This window comes from Moschus berezovskii, chromosome 23, assembly GCF_049115385.1.
Source record: "Moschus berezovskii isolate FMDL1 chromosome 23, NW_MosBer_1.0, whole genome shotgun sequence".
NCBI lineage: Eukaryota > Metazoa > Chordata > Mammalia > Artiodactyla > Moschidae > Moschus > Moschus berezovskii.
This window is the reverse complement of record NC_142482.1, coordinates 18430600-18455685: the sequence shown is the minus strand read 5'-3', so window position 1 is coordinate 18455685 and position 25086 is coordinate 18430600. Positions and strand designations below refer to the sequence as shown.

Genomic DNA, 25086 nt, shown 5'->3' with positions numbered 1-25086 from the left:
ACTGAATTAAGTAGTATATTTAGAATGAATGGACAATGAGGTCCTACTGTACAGCACAGGAAACTATAGTCAATGCCCTGGGATAAACCAGAATGGAAAAGAATATGAAAAAGAATGTACGTATATGTATAACTGGGTTAATTAGCCATACAACAGAAACGAATATAACATTGTAAATCAACTACAATTCAGTTAAAAAATATACATAATAAATGAGCTCATTATATAACATTTTTTGAGCCACCTCTTTTCAGTCTTGGAAGTTGATGGTTCCCTTCTTAGCATATGATTTTTACATGCATGCTATAAAATACATACAACAAAGGAAACCACTTATATTGAAATACAGGCATCAGAATCTTTTTAAAAATTGTGATGTAGTAATATATGCTTCATTCATTAAATAGCAAGATTTGGAGATAGGTCTAATAACTCTTATAACTTCAAGTAGTAATTGGTGATATTTTGCTGTATCTGAAATGTTACTTTGTAATGTGATATAAAAATATTGATGATTTCTTTAGGTATTAAAGTTATAGTGCTATTTCTACAGTGATTGATTATATTCATAATTGAAGAAAATATTAAATTTCACTTAAGGATTAATGCAAAAAAAATATATTCCACTGCTATAAATTGCAGGTGACAATGCATTACTTCTTTCCTAGGTGTTTGCATTTTAAAATAAGACCTTCAGGGAGAGAGAAATGGTTTGAAAAAAAATAATAATGGAAATTCAAGTAGTGTAAGACCCTCTTTTATGGGGGTATATACTTTCCTGTAATAGTGGTATATGTTTTAACAAACAAAACAAAATCAAATATGCATGGATGCATTCTCTATCAAAGTTGTCTCTTCCGTGGGCTATAAAAACATTTTCAGACTATTTATAATATCAGAAGCTTCCTGGGAAGCTTAGTTTTCTTCATAGACAGAGTCCTAATCTTCTGAGTCCATGATAAATCATTATCCTTCAGTAGCAGGTTTTCAGAAAAAGTCAGAAGTCATGATGAGATAAACTGTTTAGGATAAAAGAAAAAGGATGTAAATTTAAGGCAGTGAAACCATTTTTCTTAAATTAGTTTTTAAGTTAACCCTGAGAGAGATTTCAAAGATCTTTTGAGGAATGGCAGAAATACTTAGAAAGATATTAATAACTTCTTTGTAGATAACATTAATATGGATATAAGGTAAAAAAAAAAATCTGACCTCTTGAGCTATATGTTATAATTTGGGGGTAGACCTTCATGTTGGACTTCAAATCCCATGATTTAGGCATCTGTCTTTTCTGCTTCAGCATGAAGCTAATTCTGGCTCCTGAGACTCTGCATATGACAAGTGAGAGGATGCACTGCTAATGTTGGTGTCCATTGGTTAGTAACCAGGTTTCAGAGTTTCCCGGCATTCTGTTGCTTGAAGCATCCTATGATTTACATTGAGATACCTCTGTGATACCTTTTGTGGAGTTTTATGTGGAGTGAGAACAAAGTCTTGTCTGAATCTGTCCTCAGAAGTCCTCTAACTCTGCTCTGTGACTGCTTTGTGTATCTAGTGATTGATTTCGTTGTTTCTGCTTTCAAATGCCTGGTAACAAACAGCTCTTGGATGCAGATAGACTCTTTCTAAGCATTCCTTTTTCTTTTGCCTCAGGGGCTTCTGTTGACATTTTTTTCAGCTTCTAGGGGACTAGTAGCCTTGAAATCTCTGGAGTTTTTTTTGTCATTCATCCCTCAGCCTTGCCACATGTTGTCAGAGGTCCAATGCAGTAGTCATCTCTCACTGCCTTCTGGCAGGGGAACTCAGCCTCTGCCCCATTTTCAAACTCTGTCCTTCTCTTCCAGTGGAGTTGGCACAGAAGTGGGGGTGGGAGCCCTGGGGGAGAGGGATTGGGAGAACCTTTTTTCCTTGCTTGACCTCTCTCATGTATCAGCTTTCAGTTTTCCATAGTTGCTTCTGGAAGGACATTCCGTTATAATGCCTATTAAATTGCATTTTTATATGAGAGTTCTAATTTTAGAAGTTAAATTGGTTTTGTGGGTTGGGCTGAGCATTTTAGTTCATTTTGCTATGTTCTCATAGAAAACCAAAATAGTTTGCAAGTAAACTTTTCATTTCTATAAATTGAGGATTACTGTGGTTCACTTTTCCTTTGGTTAGCCCTAAGGATATCAGTCAGTCAGTTCAGTCGCTCAGTCATATCTGACTCTTTGTGATCCGTGTCCATGGACTGCAGCATGCCAGGCTTCCCTGTCTATCACCAAACCCCAGAGCTTGCTCAAACTCATGTCCATCGAGTTAGTGATGCCATCCAACCATCTCATCCTCTGTCGTCCCCTTCTCTTCCTGCCTTCAATCTTTCCCAGCATCAGGGTCTTTTCTAATGAGTCAGTTCTTCGCAACAGGTGGCCAAAGTATTGGAGTTTCAGCTTCAGTATCTGTCCTTCCAACGAATATTCAGGACTGATTTCCTTTAGGATTGACTGGTTTGATCTCCTTGCAGTCCAAGTATATGTTTAGTCAGTTCTTGTGCATGAGAACACTGAGTTCATGGGCCTTAGAATAGTGGTTCTCAAATTTTAGAATTTCCTAAAACATAGATTGCTCAGTCCCATCTCCAGAGTTCCTGATTTAGCACATCTGGGGTAGGGCCTGAGAATTTGTATTTCTAACAGATTCCCAAGTGATTCCTTGGTGCTGAACCAGAAGCACACTTTGAGAACCACTAGTCATGAGGACAGGCCACAGGTCTACAGTTATTATTGATCTCTCTATATTCCTAATATAGTTTGAAACCCTAAATTTCATGAAAGTGAATTTTAAATTCTGCTGACATAATCACAGCTAAATAGAGGTGCGCCCAGGCCCACTTAAAACTTACATTTCATTGCCCATTTTCAGGTTTGCTGTCACATATTAACTCCATAATTTTTAATAAAATTTTTATAAGTTGGTCATAAATAGTCTAGCATTCATGAATTCACACAAAAATGTGTGTTTAACCAAACTAAGCTTACTTTGTCTTTAGTTTCTCCTTCAGTCATTTCTTTTGCTTTTGAGCCATACTTAAGTCATGTTTTCCAAGAGTTTTAAAGTAGAAATTCCACCAAGTTCATTATCTTATAGTTATGTTTTTCAAGGTACTATAGATAAACAGCTGCCAGAATGTACCTGCTGCCGTAGATGGGATAAGGTAATTGATTTTATAGTGAACTGAATGCTTCACTCTGGAAACTGCTGGCACTTTGCAGACCTGTGAATTGAATGGGGATGGGAGACTTCCGTCACTATCATGGCAGGACTCCAGCCCAGTTCTGGGAGGTGAATGGCTGAGGACTGATTTTCTTTCTGGAGGAAAATGGAAATTTTTTTTTTTTTTTTTGGCCACTTGGCATTCAGGATCTTAGTTCCCTGACCAAGGATAGAAGCTGTGCCCTCTGCAGTGGAAGTGTGCAGTTTTAACCACTGGACTGCCTTTTCCCTGAAAAGGGAAATTAAACCACATTAAAAAAAAATTGAAGTCTAGTTGATTGACAATGCTGTGCTAATTTCTGCTGTACAGAATAGTGATTCAGTCATACATATACATACATTCTTTTTAATATTCTTTCCCATTATGATTTATCAGAGGATATTGACTATAGTTCCCTGTTCTGTACAGTAGGGCCTAAGGTCACATTGCTTTCCTGTTAGCTTTCATGATCTCACTTTCAAAAACAAACAGCTATTGATCACAGTGAAGGTACCTTCATTCAGTTGTCGTCCTGAAAGATGAATAAATTTTATATACTGGGTTGAGGTTTGTCCCTAACTGAAAGAAGCCTGGGTTTACCCTAATTTATGCAAATGAGTGGGTGTGTCTCTGTTCCTGTCTTAGAACTAGAGACTTCTATCTACTGGGGAACCAGAGCAGCACAGCAAAGCCTCAGTGTGTCATTTGTTAGTTACGCTACTTGAGGCGAGTGTTCAGGTTCCTTGTCTAAAATTGTAGGGGGCCTTCAGGCTCTGAGGATTGAGAAACACTACATGGAAAACACCTTGTACACAGTAAGCAGCTAATAAATGGAAATTATTATTATAGACAGAAATGCATTAATTTGCTTATAAATTTCAAAATTTCTGACTTCTTTATTTGCAAAAGCACAGCTGCTGTTTTCATTTGAGAAAAAAATTTTCCTAAGTCCCTGAATAATAATCAGAGAGATGCTTGTGTATCTCTCACTGAATTTTTATTCAAGGTGATTTATGCTTATTTTTCCTTGCTTTTGTCTACTGTGTGGAGATTTGTTGAATTTTAAGAGCAACATCAGATCTTTTACCAGTTGGATCAAATATTTATTTATTAATATTGAAATATAGTTGATTTTCAATGTTTTGCTAATTTCTGCTATATAACAAAGTGATTCAGTTATACATGTATATCAGTACATTCTTTTTTATATTCTTCTTCATTATGGTTTATCATGCTTCCCTGGTGGCCCAGACGGTAAAGAATTTGCCTGCCATTTGGGAGACCTGGGTTCAATCCCTGGGTTGGGAAGATCCCCTGCAGGAGGGCATGTCAACCCACTCCAGTATTCTTGACTGGAGAATCCCCATGGACAGAGGAGCCTGGTGGGCTACAGTCCAAGGGGTTGCAAAGTCAGACACGACTGAGCGACTGTGTGCATGTGTGCTGGTCTGTGACACAGTATTGAATATAGTTCCCTGTGCTGTACAGTAGGGCCTTGTTTATGATCAAATTATTTCAAGTAGCTTTTAAGTATGTCATTATTATAACAGGATTTCTATCATCTCTGGTAAATGTTGAAAATCTCTACCATATACCATTTATCTGATAAATATTAGTGAGTTTTGTTAGTAACTATTGAAAGATTCTGTGATGCTTCCAGACTTGAAATATTTTAAAAAGTGAAAGGGGCAATTTTTTTTTTTTCCACTACTGATATGGGTCGACTGTAAAGAAAGTTGAGCAGTGAAGAATTGATGCTTTTGAACTGTGGTGTTGGAGAAGACTCTTGAGAGTCCTTGAACTGCAAGGAGATCAAACCAATCAATCCTAAAGGAAATCAGTCCTGAATATTCATTGGAAGGACTGATGCTGAAGCTGAAACTCCAATACTTTGGCCACCTGTTGTGAAGAACTGACTCATTGGAAATGACCCTGATGCTGGGAAAGATTGAAGGCAGACAGGAGGCGAAGGGGATAACAGAGGATGAGATGTTTGGATGGCATCACTGAATTGATGGCCATGGGTTTGGGTGGGCTCTGGGAGTTGGTGATGGACAGGGAAGCCTGGCGTGCTGCAGTCCATGGGGTCGCAAAGGGTCAGACGTGATTGAGCGACTGAACTAACTGATATGGGTCCATAGTCAGGAGGCAAGTTATCACTTCAGAGGTATCTCACAAACAGCTCCTTCCTTTTTCATTCCTGAGGGTTTCCTGGTCTCCCAGGCCAGTAAGGCAGTTTTCCCAATAACTCAGAGCCCAGCACCAGGGCTGCTGCCTTTTAGGTACATCTCTAGAGTCTGCCCGGAGAAGGCAATGGCAAGCCACTTCAGTACTCTTGCCTAGAAAATCCCATGGATGGAGGAGCCTGGTAGGCTGCAGTCTGTGGGGTCGCTAAGGGTCGGACACGATTGAGCGACTTCGCTTTCACTTTTCACTTTCACACATTGGAGAAGGAAATGGCAACCCACTCCAGTGTTCTTGCCTGGAGAATCCCAGGGACGGGGGAGCCTGGTGGGCTTCTGTCTGTGGGGTCGCAGAGTTGGACACGACTGGAGTGACGTAGCAGCAGCAGCAGCAGAGTCTGCCAGTTGATCCCTCCAAGTGTCAGTCCACAAAGCCAATCCATGACTTGAATTTGTCCTTCATTTCACTACAGTTGAAAGAGTGGATTTGAATATTTCATCATCACAGTACCGTTTTAATGGGTTTATTTTTAATGGGTGACAAGTGTTTCATAGAATGAGAATATCATTTGTATCCCAGCTAAGAATGTTTCAATAATAAAGTGAATGACTTCACAGGTATTTAGTCTACTAAAGCCTCCAGTTCTGGTAAGCATCAGATGATACATTTCTGACTCCTACCTGGGGAAGCACTTACCTCTCCGCAGTCACCTGTCCTCTCCCGCTCTCATGAGCTTGGGATGAATGGATGCATTGGGTGGATTAGGGTGGTAGACCTAAGGCTTCTCAGAATAATTTCCATTGGTCTTCCCAAAGCCACCACTCTCACCCCCAATAACCGTAAATCTAACTAAAATTCATGGGCTGACTGTGCAGTCAGCGGCAAGTGTGGACACTTTTCCTCTACCCAATCCACACCTGGTTGATGTCTCTGGGCTTTGTCTGGACAAATTTGGAAAGGCTACTGGACCATCTTTCTGGAGGAGAGCATCTCTAGGGCACTGCCAGTAGAATGTCATGAAAAGAAATGCAATGTAAGGCACTTATTTTCTGCAGTGAGGCGTGTCTGTGACCAGTGTTTGCTGGAAGCAGAGAGAAACCCCATAGATGGTCCCTGTGGCTTTCCCCAAGCTTCAGAGAATAAATTTTGCATAGCGTGCTGGAGGCACCATCAAGATTAAAGCCTGAATACCACAGTTTCATCTAAAACAGCCCTGTGTGAAAAGTATGTATCTCCTGTACTCCCCAAATGAAAGTGTATCAGCTGATGATGAAGACTGGTTGGTGTTGTTTCTAAGATTGATTTTGGCTAGTATTTTCTGATGGGCAGTGAGGGTGTGATGTGCCAGAGGCAACTTTAAAGGATTTTTTTAGTTTCAAAAAGATAAAAGGAGAAAGACATCAAACTGAGTTGAACTTGATTCTTATAGCAACTAGATAACTGACTCCTGTGTCTGCAAGGAGTGAAAGATGGAGGTGAATGACCCACTAAAAATGGTTTTTGCGTTAGGCTGAGTGAGGAGGCCGCCCCTTTGCAGGTAGTGTGTGTTTGTATGTGTGTGTGTAGAGCTTTATCGAGATAAAGTTCATACACCATACAATTCACTCATATCAAGTGTATAATTCAGTGGTTTTTAGTGCACTGCATACCTGTGTGATCATCACCACAATTTCTTTTTATTTTTCCATATGTTTATTTATATTATTTATTTTTGAGTTATAATTAGCATACAGTATTTTATCAGTTTCAGGTGTACAGCATAATGTTTTGCTGTTTTTATGCATTTCATAAAGATAATCAGTGTGATAAGACTGCTATTGTCTGTCGCCACACAGTGCTGTTGACTGTATTCCCCGTGAGGACATTCTCTTCTCTTGAGTTACTTTATAGCTGGAACTTTGTACCTCTCAATTGTCTTCACCTATTTCATCTGTGCCCCCAAACCCCTGCTTTCTGGCAAGGACCAGTTTGTTCTTTGTATCGGTGAGTGTTTCTGTTTTGTTTTGTTTGTTTCGATTCCACGTATAAGTGAAATCATGCACTATTTGTTTTTCTCTGTCTGACTTATTTTAGTTAGGATAACGCTCTCCAGGTCCATCCATGTTACCCCAAATAGCAAGATTTTATCCTTCTTTTATGGCTGAGTAATATTCCATCATATGTGTGTCTCTGTGTGTATACCACGTCTTCTCAATCTGGTCATTTGTTGATAGACACTTAGATTGCTTCCATATCTTGGCTATTGTAAGTAGTGCTGCAATGAATTTTTCGAATTAGTGTTTTGAAACTCTAATAGTGTTTTTCAAACCAGTGTTTCAGTTTCATTTGGATAAATACCCATGAGTGTAATTGCTGGATCATATCATGGTAGTTCTATTTTTAGTTTTTTTTTAGGACACTTCATACTGTTTTCCTTAGTGACAGAACTGATATACATCTTCAGCAGTGTGCAAGGGATCCCTTTCCCACATCCTCACCAATCCTTGTTATTTGTTGTATTTTTGACAATAGTCCATCTGACATGTGATAAGGCATCTTCTCATGGTGGTTTTGATTTGCATTTTCCTGATGATTAGTGATGAATTGATACTTTTGAACTGTGGTGCTGGAAAAGACTCTAGAGAGTCCCTTGGACTGCAAGGAGATCCAACCAGTCCATTCTAAAGGAGATCAATCCTGAGTTCATTGGAAGGACTGATGCTAAAGCTGAAACTCTAATACTTTGGCCACCTCATGCGACGAGTTGACTCACTGGAAAAGACTCTGATGCTGGGAAGGATTGGGGGTGGGAGGAGAAGGGGACACAGAGAATGAGATGGCTGGATGGCATCACCGACTCGATGGACGTGAGTTTGAGTGAACTCCGGGAGTTGGTGATGGACAGGGAGGCCTAGAGTGCTGTGATTCATGGGGTGCAAAGAGTCAGACACAACTGAGCGACTGAACTGAACTGAACTGATAATTAGTGATGATGAATACCTTTTCTTATTGGCCGTCTATATATTTTCTTTGCAGAAATGTTTATTCAGCTCCTTTGCCCATTTTAAACAGTTTGGTTTCTGATATATATATATATATATATATATAAGTTATATAAGTTCTTTATATTTTTTTGTATCAACTCCTTGTTGGATATATCATTTGAAAATATCTTTTCCCATTCAGTTGCCTTTTCTGTTGAAGGTTTCCTTCACTGTACATTTAGTTTGATGTGGTCCTGTTTGTTTATTTTGCTTTCGTTGGCCTTGCCTAAGGAGACTTGTCCAAGTTAACAGTCTTTTGGACTTTGTCTCTTCACTATGCAAGGCCTGACTTATCAAAGCTGCCAAGTCAGCTCTAGGTGAGTGATCGGTCCCCTTGCCTGGTAGCAAATGTTTATTTAGACCAGAGGTTGGCAAATCTTTTGTGTAAAGACCAGAGAGTCAATATTTTAGGCTTTAAAGGCTGTAACTACTCAACTCTGTGATTGTAGCAAAAAACAGTGTATAAATAAACATTGAGTGTGGTTGTATTCCAATAAAAGATCCTTTTCCAGCCTAGGTGGCAAGTCACATTGGTCTGCAGACCTTAGTTGCAGACCCCTGGTTTAGACCATTTCTGGTGAACCTATAAAAAGTAGACTATATTAATATGTTCAATATTCAAAATAGTTATTCAACATGGTCTTGCTTAAAAAGCATACCAAACTCTACTTTTCCTTAAAAAATTAAAATTGGCAGGACGTTTGAAAAACCACATCCTCTAAAGCAATCAGGCTTCCTTGGTGGCTCAGACAGTAAAGAATCTGCTTGCAATGTGGGAGACCTGGTTTCGCTCCCTGGGTTGGGAAGATCCCCTGGAGGAGGGCCTGGCAGGCCCTCCACTCAAGTGTTCTTGCCTGGAGAATTCCATGGACAGAGGAGCCTGGGGGGCTACAGTCCATGAGGTCGCAAAGAGTTGGATATGATTGAGTGAATAACACTATAGTAGTCAGAGACTGTCTTATTAGTGTTAGGAAAATGTAAATGTGTTCTGTTTATGTACTAATAAAAAAAAAAGTGGGACCCATAGCAGCATCAGCTTAGAGCCCCAGCTGACCTCAGCAGAGCATTTACAAAGTCTGCAATGCTTTAAGAAACAGATGAATAAAGCTCAGTCAAGAGCATTTATCTCCCAAATATGTGACTCAGGACATATGTTTTCTTGCCAGACATGTAGTTAGATTATTTCAACTGTTACTGAGGATTAGGAACCATTTTTTTCATTAATGAGGAAATAGCTTTACATTCAGGTCAAAATTAACAGTTTTCTGCAATCCTGGTCCAGGTTGTTCTCATTTTCACTCAGCAATCTAACAGAAAAATGGAATAATGACTTTGAGTAGGTTGTATGACCACCTGACTTACTGTCATTTTGGCAGAAATATTTCAACTGGTTCCCTTTACTGCTCCTGACAGGCAGGGGGCTCTTTGTTGTATCAAAGCCTTTGAGACACCTACTGCTTCAGGCTTTCACAGATTAGATTAACAGTGCTTGAAAATAGACTTGTAATCAATCCCCCTATTTTCTCCCTAAAAATTGTGATCATAAAATACCGCACAGATAATTAGCAGACAGAAGGAGATGTCTAGCTCTTGTTTGGGCCTTGGCACAAAAGATGGAACTAGTGTTGCCACAGTAGCAAATAGACATGAATTTCAGATAAACGACAGGTACATTTTTAGTTTCAGTGTGTTGAACAAACTATTTGGAACACATTGATACTAAAAAAATTATTCATTCTAAATATTTGTTGGCACATAATTATATTAAAAGCTTATTTGGTGTTTATCTAAAATTCAAATTTAACTGTATACTGAATCGTGTTCTAGTAAGTGAAGTTTCTACCATCTACTGTGTTTTATATTGGGTACTACTAAAGTTGAAAAATGTAAATGCTTCAACTAGGCAATTTGTAAAAAAAATTTAATTGAGATAGAGTTGATTGCCAATGTTGTATTACTTTCTGGTGTACAGAAAAGTGATCTAGTTACAGACATTATTTTCAAATCCTTTTCCAATATAGTTTATTAAAGGATATTGAACAAACTTCCCTGTGCTGCCCAGTAGTATTTTGTTGTTTATCCATCCTAAATATATAGTTTGCATTTGCTAATCTCAGATTCCCAGTCCATCCCTCCCACACGTCTGTGCTCTATGTCCATGAGTCTGTTCCTGTTCATTTGTATAATAACTTAGATTCCACATGTAAGTAATATTTTATGGTCCTTGTCTTTCTCTTTCTGACTTACTTCATTTAGTGTGATAATCTCTAGTTGCATCACGTTGCTGCAAATGGCATCATTTTGTTCTTTTTTCATGGCAGAGTAGTATTCCATTGTGTGTATGCTCCACATCTTCTTTGTCCATCATCTGTTGATGGACATTTAGGTTGTTTTCATGTCTTGGCTATTGTGCAGAGCGCTGCTATGAATATAGGGTTCCCTGTATCTTTTTGAATTATAATTTTGTCTGGATATATGCCCAGGAGTAGGATTGTGGATCATATGGTAATTCTATTTTTAGTTTTTTCAAAGAACCTCCATAATGGTTTCCACAGCAGCTGCACCAATTTACATTCCCACCAACAGTGCAGAAGGGTTTCTATTTCTCCACACCCTCTCCAGCATTTGTTATTTGTACTATCAATCTAGTCTTTCATATGTGTATGTGTGTGTGTGTATATAATATGCATATGACAGCAGCTATGATGTCTTGAATATTTGAAAGCACTTCAGCTCTGCACTGTCATCTTTACCATTAATTTCCAAATAAGTTGCCTTGGTTCTCCTTACCCCGTATTATGGGGAATGAGTATTTTAAAAGTTTCACCAAGATCATGTAAGTTCCTGTAACCTCCTGCTCTTTCTTTCTTTTCTGATGGATCCTCAGCCGCCCCTCGGGTTGTCACTCTTCCTCTTTCTCTGTTTCATTAGATGTTGCCCCTCTTACTGCATTCCTTCAGATGCCACCAGCACAACACTGTTGTACGGAGTCGACTTTTACTGAAGGTTAATGGCAACCCACTCCAGTGTTCTTGCCTGGAGAATCCCAGGGACGGGGGAGCCTGGTGGGCTGCTGTCTCTGCGGTTGCACAGAGTCAGACATGACTGAAGCGACTTAGCAGCAGCAGAAAGCCCGGGGGGTGAATTTACACCATAGCACAGGATGGGAAGCACTTGACACTGGGCACAGAGTATCCTGTTCTTAGAAGTTTCTCTTCCATCACCAGCTGTGGGAGTTTTTCACTTGGTTTCCAGCCACCTGCCAAGCGGTAATGCCTAATTGGATATGGAACCCTTTCCCCAAGACTCCTACTGAGCTCCTCTTCTCCACACTCTAGGGCTCGCTGTCCCTTCCCCGGTGCCTTTGCTTCTCTTGCCTGCTCGAGACTCTGACCCTCCCCAGCGCTCATGACTTTATCATGCAGAATACACCGCCGATGCCTTGTTTCACCTTCTCCCCTCCCTGGCCTTTCCCAGGGCTCTTAGACTTTCTTAGGTAAAAGTTACACTTTTATTTTTTTTTTAATTTTTTTTATTTTTATTTTTTTTTATTTCTAAAAAAGAATTTTATTAAAAAAGCACAAATGCAAAGAAATGAACAGAGGAAAATTTATGCGTCGAACCTGGACTGGTCACTTATGATAATATACATGCTACAATTCCATTCTCCCCAATCATTCCACCTTCACCCTCTCCCACAGAGTCCCAAAGACTGTTCTAAATGCCTATGTCTCTTTTGCAGTCTCTTATACAGGGTTCAGGTTACCATTTTTCTAAATTCCATATATATGCGTTAATAGATGAATGGATAAGAAAGCTTTGGTACATATACACAATGGAGTATTTCTCAGCCATCAAAAAGAATGCATTTGAATCAGTTTTAATGAGGTGGATGAAATTGGAGCCAATTATACAGAGTGAAGTAAGCCAGAAAGAAGAACATCAACATCAATACACTTTTAAATTTACATATATTTTCAACCAGGTGGCACTAGTGGTAAAGAATCTGCCTGCTGATGCGGGAGTCAATCCCTGGGTCCGGAAGATCTCCTGGAGTAGGGAATGACGTGGCAACCCACTCCAGTGTTCTTGCCTGGACAATCCCACAGACCACAGGAGCCTGGCAGGCTATGGTCCATGAGACCGCAGAGAGTTCGACACAATTGAGCAACTCAGCACATGTTTATCTATCATCTCGACAGCTATATATGTATGCATATATAAAAATAAATCTTTGAGAAAAAAGTTACCAACTACTAAGAGAACCAGCAGAAACTTTTTTTAAAGTTTTTAAAATTGAATGATTCTCTAAATGCTGTAGTGCTTTATAGTTATCAAAAGCTTCACAAACATGGTTTAGTATAATCTAATAGCCCCCTTTCCCCCCTACTCCTATATTGCCCCTTCCGTTTCCTGCTCTCTGCTGGTAACCACTAGTTTTTTCCCTGTATCTGTGAATCTCATTCTGCTTCCTTTTTATTTCACTGGTTGGTTGTATTTGTTAGATTCCCCATGCTACTCATATCATACAGTATTTGTTTTGCTCTGTCTGACTTATTTCACTTAGCATAATGTTCCGCGAGTCCATCCACATAGCTGCAAACGTCACAATTTCATTCTTTTTTCATGGCTGAGTAGTGTGTATGCCAACTCTTTTTTCATCCATCTGTTGATGGATGTTTGGGTTGCTTCCATTGTAAATAACTGTACAATTATTGTAATTGTAAATTACGATTGTAAATAGCTATTGTAAATAATGCTGCTTATGAACGTTGAGGTGCATGAATCTTTTCAAATTAGTTTCTTTTTTTTTTTTTGGATATATACCCGGGGTGAAATTGCTGGGTCCCATGATAGTTTTATTCTTAGTTTTTGAGAAACTGCCATACTGTTTTCCACAGTGGCTGCACCAATTTACATTTCCACGAACAGTGTATGAGGTTCCCCTTTTCTCCACATTTTTGCTAACTTTGTTATTTGTGTTCTTTTTGAGGATAACTATTCTTGTAAGTGTGTGGTGATATCTCATTGTGCTTTTCATCTGCATTTCCCTAATGATCAGTGATGCTGAGTACTTTTTCATGTGCCTGTTGACCATCTGCATTTCCTCTTTGGAGAAATTGCTGTTCAGTTCTTTTGCCCATTTTTCAACTTGATGTTGAGTGGTATGAGTTAATATGTTGCATATTAAGACCTTATTGGTCATATCATTTGCAAGTATCTTCTCCCATTCAGTATGTTTTCTTTTAATTTTGTTGATGGTTTTCTTTGCTATGCGAAAGCTTTTAAGTTTAATTAGGTCCCATTTGTTTATTTTTGCTTTTATTTCCTTTGTTTTAGGAGATTGATCCAAAAAATATTACTGCGATTTATGTCAGCATGCTCTGCCTATATTTCCCTCCGGGAGTTTTATAGTATCTTACATTTAGGTCTTTAATCCATTTTGAATTTATTTTCGCATGTGGTTTGAATGAATGTTCTAATTTCATTCGTTTATATGTAGCTCTCCAGTTTCCCCAGCACCACTTTTTGAAGAATCTGTCTTTTCTCCATTGTATATTCTTGCTTCTTTTGGCAAAGATTAATTGGCCATAAATTGGTAGATTTTATTTCTGACCTCTCTATCCTATAAATAGATACATACACTTTTGTCTGAGAAAAAAAAAATTATGTAGATAGATAGATATACCATCTATTCAAAGAACCAGAAGAAACTTTGAAAGTGCTGTGCACTTTCTCTTTTACCTGAGGCACACCATTTATTCCTGCTTGAGATTTCATCACCAGGCTTGGTGAAAGAACATTTATTTCACTTCCTTTTATGCCCTCTTTCCCCCCGTCTTCCTCATCCTGACCTCAGAGACCTTGTTTTAAATGAACTCTGTTCCAACCCTAAGATTCATGACTTTGGGATTCTGCCTGAAGTGCCCTTTAAACCTTCTGCAAAGGGCTGTTTTATTTTATTGTTCAGACCTATCTCCCCACCTCCCCTGGTCTCCTCAGGCACTAATGGATCCCTCTCCTGTGCTCCTGTTTATTTGCGAGTCCCTCTTGGATCTTCCTGCAAGCAATAGATCATGTGTAATTTTCCCTCCATTTGCTCATGACAGTGGCGGGAATGCAGTAGGCGCTTAATAAGCGTTTGTTTAGTGCCCTGCTGAACTGCTGCATGGAGGTATCAATAGACAGATGCAGTTTCTCTCTTCCTTTCAGCCTAACCCTAACAGTGGGATCCAGCACTGTTCAGTATCACAAAAAGATTTTGCCCTGAAAGTGAGTTGCTGTGAAGCAATTTGATTTTCAAGAGGAGCAAGATCCTGGGGAGGTGCTGCCTTCATAGTCGTAAGACACTTGTGGGTTTCCATTGGAGGAAATGAAAAAGGGCACCTTTAGTGCTTATGCAGATTACACAGAGTATTTGATCATAGCGACTATGTTCAGTCTCAGTTGCAATCAATGAGCAGAAAGCAGCAGAAATCAGTGTTGGGATCAAAATATTTTTCTCAAAAATTTTTAGTACATTCTGACTTCTCCGTGGCAGATTTTTTTTTTTTTTTGATGCCAGGTAATGCCTGGAGAATCCCATGGACAGAGGAGCCTGGCAGGCTACAGTCCATGGGGTCGCAAGAGTCGGACACGACTTAGTGACTAAACCACTACCACTACCACCAATGATTCATTATCACTTTATTCACTCTGATTTCACTGTCATTTATCTGGAGGCAGAACCAGTTGCTTGTTTACCTCTGCTTTTGTTTCATTTTTGGAGCTTATTGTTAGTATCTTACAGTAGTTCTGATCCATAACAAAGAGAAGTAATGACCTTTAAACATTAGTGGAAACTTCTTATCTCCCTCTTTCTATCGTATTTTCCTCAGGATAGTTTATTGTCATGATTTTCATGAGCACTTTATACTAATACCACCTATAATCTATACAGTTATATGTAGCTGGTTTGTGTTTTATTTGAATACCACACAAATCATGTCATGGAATTTATTTTCTTATAATTTGTTTGCAAAATAGTCTATTTTTAGGATATTGTTATGTTGATATAATTCTAGGGAATTAATTTTATTGCTTTGTACTATTTCAGTGGATAAATTCATCAGACTTAATTATCTATTCTTAAGTTTATGGGCTTTTGGACTCTTATTTTCTTCTAATGGAGAGCATCAATAGAATATTCAGGTATGTGATTTCTTGGGCTGTGTGCAGTAGTTTCTTTAGGCTATACACCTGTTGCTGGTCATGGCATGTACCCACGGTCTCCTGTTCTGAGATGTTGCCGAACTGCTTTCTTAGGTGGCCTTACTCTGTCTTTTGCTGTGTGTGACATTACCTGTCCCTCTGCATCCTGGCAGCATCTAGCATTGCCAGTTTGGCTGGGGAGGAAAGGACATTTCATTATGGGTTTCAGGTGCACTTTCCTGATTACGAGGCAGATTGCATACCTTTTCCTGTTTTGTTTTTGTCATTTATGTTGCTCGTTCTGTGAATTTTCTCCTTACATAATTTGCTAATTATTCCAGTTCTTAAAGGCTGCATTATATGGAGCCCTTAAAATATATATTTAACTTATAAATCCTTTTTAAAAAAATTTTGTGTACTGCCAGTGTCTTCTCCCCGACTCTGAATATGCAGAGCATTTCTCCCATTGGTGGGATAATGTAGTGGTGACCTCATTGTGCAATGTTTTCTGTTTGCCTCTTTCTCTCATAAGGCTCAGCTGGTAAAGAATACACCTGCAATACGGGAGCCCTGGATTCGATCCCCTGGTTGGGAAGATCCTCTGAAGAAGGGAACGGGTACCCACTCCAGTCTTCTGGCCTGGAGAATTTATATAGTTCGTGGAGTTGCAAAGAGACGTGACTGAGTGAATTTCACTTTCTCATAAGTCTATGAATTCAAGTGAGAGCAAAAACAGACCTTTTCATTTTTATTTCCTTGGTCCCTGGCACATAGATGATACCTAGAAAAATTGCTTGAGTTGACTTGAGAGTGTCAATTTAATATGAATGTTACTGTAAATTTGAGGCTGTACTTAAGGCTTTCAATGTGAGGAGTTTCTGTCAGCCTTAGTTGTTTGATATTTGCATATAATATACACATGTACATATGAGCATATGTGTATATACATACCAGGGATGCCCTGGAGGCTCAGTGGTAAAGAATTTGCCTGCAATACAGGAGATGCGGATTTGATCCCTGGCTCAGGAAGATCCCCTGGAGAAGGAAATTTCAGCCCACTCCAGTATTGTTGTCTGGGAAATCCCATGGAGAGAGGAGCCCAGCAGGCTATAGTCCCTGGGGTCATAAAAGAGAAGGACATGGCTTAGGGACTAAACAATACGTTTGCTACGAAAACAGATTAGGCCCTTTTCATAACCTTTAAAATAGGGCTTCCCTCCATTTTCAGGCAAAGAATTTCTCTTAGAACGACACTAAGGTTGAGACAGGTTAATATATTCAGATGCGATTGGAATAACAGATGCATCTCTATTTCTGGTCCAGAGTTGTTGGGGAGGTGGGAGGAAGGGGGGAATGATTGTACAATCTTTGTCGTCTTCGCGGCTTATCAGGATCAGCAGCTGACACCGGCAAGTGTTTGCCAGTTAGCGTCTGTCGGCTGACCCTGACCTCGCCGTTACAGCCATTGCTTTCTCGACCTCTGCTGGCTTGACACATGGCGCCAGGGTCCGTGGGCAGCTGGTACTTTGGACCGGAATGTTCTGTGAGTTCTCTGGCGTTACTAGTGCAGTTGCTTATTATTATTACCCTGTCACGATTTTGACATGGACAGTGCCGTCTCCTGTGTTCGTGTTTCTTCTGTCATATCACGGTGGTATGTTGTATGTTGTAGTTGATGTGACTGTTTATCATGTAGCAGGTGACAGATGTTCAAGTTGCTGTGGACTGATGCACGCTCAACTTAGAATTACTCCAGGAAAAGTTGATTTTACTGTAACTTTATGTAACAAGAAATCATTTGAGTAAATTGTGGGTTGGATGGAGCATCATGAGTTTAAGGAATTATTTTTTGATTAAGATGTAACTAAACTCTGAAGTGTTTTGAAGCATACTGAAATACACTTGAAATGTATTGAAATGTATTTCAAAATGCAAGTCTAACTCCTTAACATATTCTTAGCTATGCATTAAGAGAGCAAAAACCAAAAGCCACAGTCCTCACTTCCCCACCTTGGCCGTTCTTTGAGCTTCCCTGCTGTTTCTCCTTCTGCCCGTCTTCCCCTATCCCACCCTCCTCTCTTCCCTAACCTGGCACTCAGGCATTCCTAGGCTCTTCAGTTGACACTTTGCCCTCCACTTAGGAAGTTTCTCTCTGTGTTTTCTCTCCAACAGTGTCCTTTGAAACTGAGATTTATCCACAGTAGTAGCTGGAGACAACACTGTAATTTATGGTGTTGTATAGAATTACACTGGGTATTGGGTATATCAGGCCTGGGAGGATGGAATACTGAGTGGGTACTGAATGTGCCTGCAGCTTTTATTTGCGAGGTGTTGCTCATGCAGTCAGGGTCACATTACCTTGGTGCCAGTGAAATAGGACAGAGAGAAAAGGATTTATCTAATCCACCGTGAATGCATTCCAGAGTGATTTGATTGTTTTTCTATGCCTTCTAGCAGGTGGATATGTGTACAGGTGAAATAGCTAGGAACCTTTTTTATTTTGGTTAATAAGAATAGAGTTGGTCTTTGTCTTGCAATTTTAGGCATTTTTATTCTTTGAGAATTTCTCAAATTGGGAAGATTAGTGTGTTTTCATTGTCTTTTAAGCTTGTTCCCCCAGGGTAGCACAGCTGTAACTGTTCCCAATATATCCTGACTATTGTAAAGGACTTTTTATCTCAGAGGCAAGGGAGCAGTTGAATACAAGTTTTTATTCCAGAGATTCAGCTGTTGTGAACTTGTATACAATTTTGTCTTGACTTCATTTATTTTCTGTCTGAAAGTTATATATGTCACGACTTGAAGGTTCTTTGAGATGATGTCAAGTTACTATAGAAATGTGTTCAGATTCTGCAACAAGTGCATTCTTCTTGTAAGATCTAATAACACGGACAGGTCTGATTTCACATCCATTGCACTTAACCTGTAGATGGCTTTTCTCCAGGAACCGCATCCGTGGGAGACTTTTCACCCTCAGTAAATCCCAGTCTCCAGATGGGAGCTCCTTCAGTGGGTAACCGAAGGGCGTGATGGGGTTCACTGAGAGCGCATCTCCAGCCTACTCCTTTCTCTTGAGTCCAGTCTCTTCATTTCCAACTGGCCGTGTTGCGAGTTGCATCTCTGAGAGGCATCTCTCTGAGAAGCATTGTAGGATATTGGTTAAGATCACACTGCCACGGCCTCAGAAAGACCTGCATTTGAGTTCCAGGTCTGCCATTTACTTGATGTATGGACTTGTGAGATGTTATTTAACCATTTTTGAAAATTATTAAGACTTTATTTTTTGGAGCAATTTAAGGCTCACAGTAAAACTGAGGGGCAGGTACAGAGATTCCCACATACCCTCTGCCTTCACACATCCATAACCTCCCCTATTTTTAACATCTCCCATTGGAGTGATATGTTCATTGTAATAGATGAACCTATATAGACACATTATAATCACCCAAGATTGATAGTTTTGTGGTCATACACTCATACACAGTGTTCCCTTATTATTCTTTTAATGTCCATAGCATCTGTAGTGATGTCACCTTAAAGCATCTCCCAGATCAAGAAATGGAACCTTCGTCTCAGAAGCCCTGCATCCTCTCTTCCTTTGAAGAAGTCATTGTGTACAGAGCTGCCTACCAGTGTTCATCCTCCCATAAGCATATATTCATATTTACATTTTTATCTAGGTCCAAAACTTTGGAGCGGCCATTGACTCCTCTCTTTTTCTCTCATACCCCACCATCAGTCCATCAGCCTCATCACTGATCTACTCTGAAAATATAGAGTTTCTCCAGTTCTCACGTCTTCCACAGCTATTGCCTTGGTCCCAAACCCGTACTTCCTTGTCTGTGCAAAATTAGTGCCTCCCACCTGCCCTCTTTGCTGCCCGCTGTCCCCCTACAGTGTATTGTCTTCTATTTTTAACTGTAAATTTTATTCTTTTGCAAAGTTTCAGATTCCCCCACCCCTGTTCTTTCCTAGGACATCTTGTCATAACAAATCAGTTTAAATAAGCCAGTGTGATTAGCATCTATTGCCAAATAACTCTGTGCATTCAAAATAAGAAAGTAGTGACAGTTCAATTGTATTTTTGCTTCAGGCTAACAAAGGATTCATTATAGCACATTGATAGCTGATATTTCTGATTTTTTAAAACTGAGGTATGCATAATTAAAACTAAAAATGTTTAATAGATATATTCCTTTCAAACTTTTTACTTTTTTATTTTAAAAATGTCAAAGCTGCAGAAAAACTCCAAGAAAAGTACAATGAACATCAAATAGTGTTCACCTAGATTCACCAGTTATTTAACATTTGGCCACATTTGCTTTATATCTCTATCTTCATCATTATCATCATCTATCATCTGCATTTTTGTTGAACCAATTCAGGGTAAGATGTTGACATCACAGTATTTCATTCCAAAATACTTTAGCATGAATCTTCTAATTACAAGAAAATTTTCATAATATAACTCATTACAGTTATAAAATTTAGGAAATTTAGCATAGATACAGTATTGTTTTTGACCATATATTTTATATTAATTTCCACAGCTTATACCTTCATCATTCTTTCTTGCTTGGATTAATGCAAAATTAGTGAACTACTCTTTATAGCAATGTCTCTTTTCAATTCAGAATGTAACCCAGAGTCATGTGTTATATTTAGATGTTATGTCTTTTTGGTTTTCTTTATATAGGACATTTTCTCAACTTTTGTCTTTTCTAACACTGACACTTTGAAGACTGCAGCGTATTTGTTTGGTAGTGCTTTAATTTGGGTGTTTTTGTTTGTTCCCTCATGATGAGATTCAGATTATTATTTTCATCTAGAATGAAATACAAGCAATGTATTCCTGTTATTATCACATAAGAAAGCACATGATTTCAGTTCATTACTTGATTGTTGACGTCAGGTTGATTACTTGTATAAGTTGATGTCTACCATATTCATCTCCTGTAAAATATTTCCTCTCTCCTTGCACTTAATTAGCAATCTGTGGGAGGCATTGAGACTGTATATGCTGTTCTCAGCCTTTTATCTAATGGCTTTGGCATTTATTAGGATTCATTTTTTTCTAACTCTGATATTATTTCTACTTTTAGTTGGTACTGTCATGCTAGGAAGAACTTTCTTCCCCTACCCCATGTATTTATGTTTTATGTGGAATTTTTAGTATTGTTCCCAACCAGGGTTCTTGGCCTCTTTGATCAATGGAAACTGACTAGAGGCCAGACAAGAAATTTAAGCAAGGCTTTATCGGAGCCCCCGCTGCAATAGAGGGGAGCAAAAACAAGTAACAGATTCCCTTGCTGGCTCACTTACCAAAGGAGGTGAGCTGGTTCCTTATGTAGGGTGGGGGTAGAGGTGAGTCCAGGGGTTGGGCAGGAGAGGTGTAACTTAGCTGATTTGCCCACCGCTTTGGTGGTGGTGTGTGCAGGGGGCATGTGCAGTACCCTGCTTTTGCTTCCAGTTCTTCAAAAGTGGCAACTAATTTTTTTTTTTTTGGTCTTTTGTATCTTGTCCGTAATTTCAGAGAAGGCAATGGCACCCCACTCCAGTACTCTTGCCTGGAAAATCCCATGGATGGAGGAGCCTGGTAGGCTGCAGTCCATGGGGCCGCGAAGAGTCTGACACGACTGAGCGACTTCACTTTCACTTTTCACTTTCATGCATTGGAGAAGGAAATGGCAACCCACTCCAGTGTTCTTGCCTGGAGAATCCCAGGGATGGGGGAGCCTGGTGGGCTTCCGTCTATGGGGTCGCACAGAGTCGGACACGACTGAAGCGGCTTAGCAGCAGCAGCAGACCATAATTTGCCCCGGTTGTACATGCACACAGCTATTTTCAGTCCCTTATAGTTTCTTTGTGTTTTGCTGCTCGTGGAGGTGTTTGGCCGGGTGCAGGCATCGCAGCACTGCCGCGGAGGGTTCCAGGTCGCAGCTTGTCTCAGTATCGTCTTGTAGTTTTCTTGACTCAACTTTGGATTTAGTTATTTCGCCAACCCTGGTCCTTTTTAAGGGAGTATGGCATACAGGAATCAAGATTTATGTGCCCTATGTGTTTATTGTTTCTGGAGTATTATTGCCTCTAAGTCCTTTCAGCAGAAACAACTAGGAAAAGCAAATATTTTTCTAGTCATCGCTCACATCCACCGAATTGGGGTTATTTCTGATCTTCCCCCTTTACATTTATACCTTCTTTTTCCCACAGTGAAGGATCTACAGGTTCACAGAACAATAGACATTAATCTTAAAACATAATATTGAAGAAAACAAGTCAGACTTAAAAGAGTTCATGCCACATGAGTCCGTTTGCATAGAGCTAAGGAAATCGGTTGATCCTTGTGGGGAAATGAGCAAGACGGCGTCAGCCAGGCTCTCCCCCCGCGCTCACAGCCTCTCGCGCATGCTCTGTAAGCAGTGACTGTGCATGGTTCTGTGACAGCCGAGATCACACTTAGCACTGTGCATGCGCGTCACCTGGTATGCTCTTGGCCACGGGCTACTTTTTGACCTGTGAGTATATATAAGCTTCACCTGGAGAAGCCCTGAAGGGTTGTGTGTAGTTATGTTGTACTGTGCTGTGCCAGCCAGGAGAAAATAAATGCATCTGCAGTTCTTACGCAGATGGAACTCCTCTCATTTTCTTCCGGCCGCTTAGTTCTCGCCTTGCCTACCATGGGTTCAGTGAACAGTGCGAACAGTGAGATAGAAACGATTGGTGCTGTGAGCAGAATCAACAATAGAATCAGTTCAGTTCAGTTGCTCAGTCGTGTCCGACTCTTCGCGACCCCATGAATCATAGCACGCCAGGCCTCCCTAACCATCACCAACTCCCGGAGTTTACTCAAACTCATGTCCATAGAGTCGGTGATACCATGCATCCATCTCATTCTCTGTCATCCCCTTCTCCTCCCACCCCCAATCCTTCCCAGCAGCAGAGTCTTTTCCAGTGAGTCAACTCGTCGCATGAGGTGACCAAAGTATTGGAGTTTCAGCTTTAGCATCAGTCAGTCCTTCCAATGAACACCCAGGATTGATCTCCTTTAGAATGGACAGGTTGGATCTCCCTGCAGTCCAAGGGACTCGCAAGAGTTTTCTCCAGCACCACAGTTCAAAAGCATCAATTTTTCGGCGATCAGCTTTCTTCACAGTCCAACTCTCACATGCATACATGACCACGGGAAAAACCATAGCCTTGACTAGACGGACCTTGGTTGGCAAAGTAATGTCTCTGCTTTTTAATATACTATCTAGGTTGGTCATAACTTTCCTTCCAAGGAGTAAGCGTCTATTAATTTCATGGCTGCAGTCAGCATCCACAGAGATTTTGGAGCCCAAAAAAATAAAGTCTGACACTGTTTCCACTGTTTTTCTGTCTATTTGCCATGAAGAGATGGGACCAGATGCCATGATCTTTGTTTTCTGAATGTTGAGCTTCAAGCCAACTTTTTCACTCTCCTCTTTCACTATCATCAAGAGGCTTTTGAGTTCCTCTTCACTTTCTGCCATAAGGGTGGTGTCATCTGCATATCTGAGGTTATTGATGTTTCTCCCAGCAATCTTGATTCCAGCTTGTGCTTCTTCCAGCCCAGCGTTCCTCATGATGTACTCTGCATAGAAGTTAAATAAGCAAGGTGACAATATACAGCCTTGACGTACTCCTTTTCCTATTTGGAACCAGTCTGTTGTTCCATGTCCAGTTCTAACTGTTGCTTCCTGACCTCCACACAGGTTTCTCAAGAGACAGGTCAGGTGGTCTGGTATTCCCATCTCTTTCAGAATTTTCCAGTTTATTGTGATCCACACAGTCAAAGGCTTTGGCATAGTCAATGAAGCAGAAATAGATGTTTTTCTGGAACTCTCTTGCTTTCTCCATGATCCAGCGGATGTTGGCAATTTGATCTCTGGTGCCTCTGCCTTTTCTAAAACCTGCTTGAACATCTGGGAGTTCCCGGTTCACATATTGCTGAAGCCTGGCTTGGAGAATTTTGAGCATGACTTTACTAGTGTGTGAGATGAGTGCAATTGTGTGGTAGTTTGAGCATTCTTTGGCATTGCCTTTCTTTGGGATTGGAATGAAGACTGACCTTTTCCAGTCCTGTGGCCACTGCTGAGTTTTCCAACTTTGCTGGCATATTGAGTGCAGCACTTTCACAGCATCATCTTTCAAGACTTGAAATAGCTCAACTGGAATTCCATCACCTCTACTAGCTTTGCTCGTAGTGATGCTTTCTAAGGCCCACTTGACTTCACATTCCAAGATGTCTGGCTCTAGGTCAGTGATCACGTTATCATGATTATCTTGGTCGTGAAGATCTTTTGTACAGTTCTTCTGTGTATTCTTGCCACCTCTTCTTAGTATCTTCTGCTTCTGTTAGGTCTATACCATTTCTGTCCTTTATCGAGCCCATCTTAGCATGAAATGTTCCCTTGGATTCTCTAATAATCTTGAAGAGCTCTCTTGTTTTTCCTATTCTGTTGTTTTCCTCTATTTCTTTGCATTGATCACTGAGGAAGGCTTTCTTATCTCTCCTTGCTATTCTTTGGAACTCTGCATTCAGATGCTTATATTTTTCCTTTTCTCCTTTGCTTTTTGCTTCTCTTCTTTTCACAGCTATTTGTAAGGCCTCCTCAGACAGCCATTTTGCTTTTTTGCATTTCTTTTCCATGGGGATGGTCTTGATCCCTGTCTCCTGTACAGTGTCATGAACCTCTGTCCAGAGTTCATCAGGCACTCTATCGATCAGATCTAGTCCCTTAAATCTACTTCTCACTTGACTGTATAATCATAAGGGATTTGATTTAGGTCATACCTGAATGGTCTAGTGGTTTTCCCTCCTTTCTTCAATTTAAGTCTGAATTTGGCAATCAGGAGTTCATGATCTGAGCCACAGTCAGCTCCTGGTCTTGTTTTTGCTAACTGTATAGAGCTTCTCCATCTTTGGCTGCAAAGAGTATAATCAATCTGATTTCGGTGTTGACCATCTGGTGATGTCCATGTGTAGAGTCTTCTCTTGTGTTGCTGGAAGACGGTGTTTGCTATGACCAGTGCGTTCTCTTGGCAAAACTCTATTAGCCTTTGCCCTGCTTCATTCCGTGCTCCAAGGCCAAATTTGCTTGTTACTCTAGGTGTTTCTTGACTTCCTACGTTTGCATTCCAGTCCCCTATAATGAAAAGGACATCTTTTTTTGGGTGTTAGTTCTAAAAGGTCTTGTATGTCTTCATAGAACTGTTCAACTTCGGCTTCTTCAGCATTACTGGTTGGGGCATAGGCTTGGATTACTGTAATATTGAATGGTTTGCCTTGGAAACGAACAGAAATCATTCTGTCATTTTTAAGATTGCATCCAAGTACTGCATTTCGGCCTCATTTGTTGACCGTGATGGCTACTCCATTTCTTCTAAGGGATTCCTGCCCACAGTAGTAAATGTAATGGTCATCTGAGTTAAAATGAT

General features: G+C 40.1%; 1 protein-coding gene across 14 annotated transcripts in view; it reads left to right on the top strand.

The window, feature by feature from the left end:
* Window positions 1-25086, top strand: part of MLIP (muscular LMNA interacting protein) — a 301520-nt gene that overhangs the window by 83719 nt on the left and 192715 nt on the right. Inside the window, exon 1 of one of the 14 annotated variants that reach the window (XM_055406477.2) lies at window positions 16371-17170. The exons of the other annotated variants lie outside the window; for them this stretch is intronic. Coding sequence (XP_055262452.2) covers window positions 17123-17170 — 48 coding nt within the window. The 5' untranslated portion in view covers window positions 16371-17122. Of the gene's footprint in view, window positions 1-16370; window positions 17171-25086 lie in introns of those variants that run through there. 14 annotated transcript variants of the gene reach the window in all.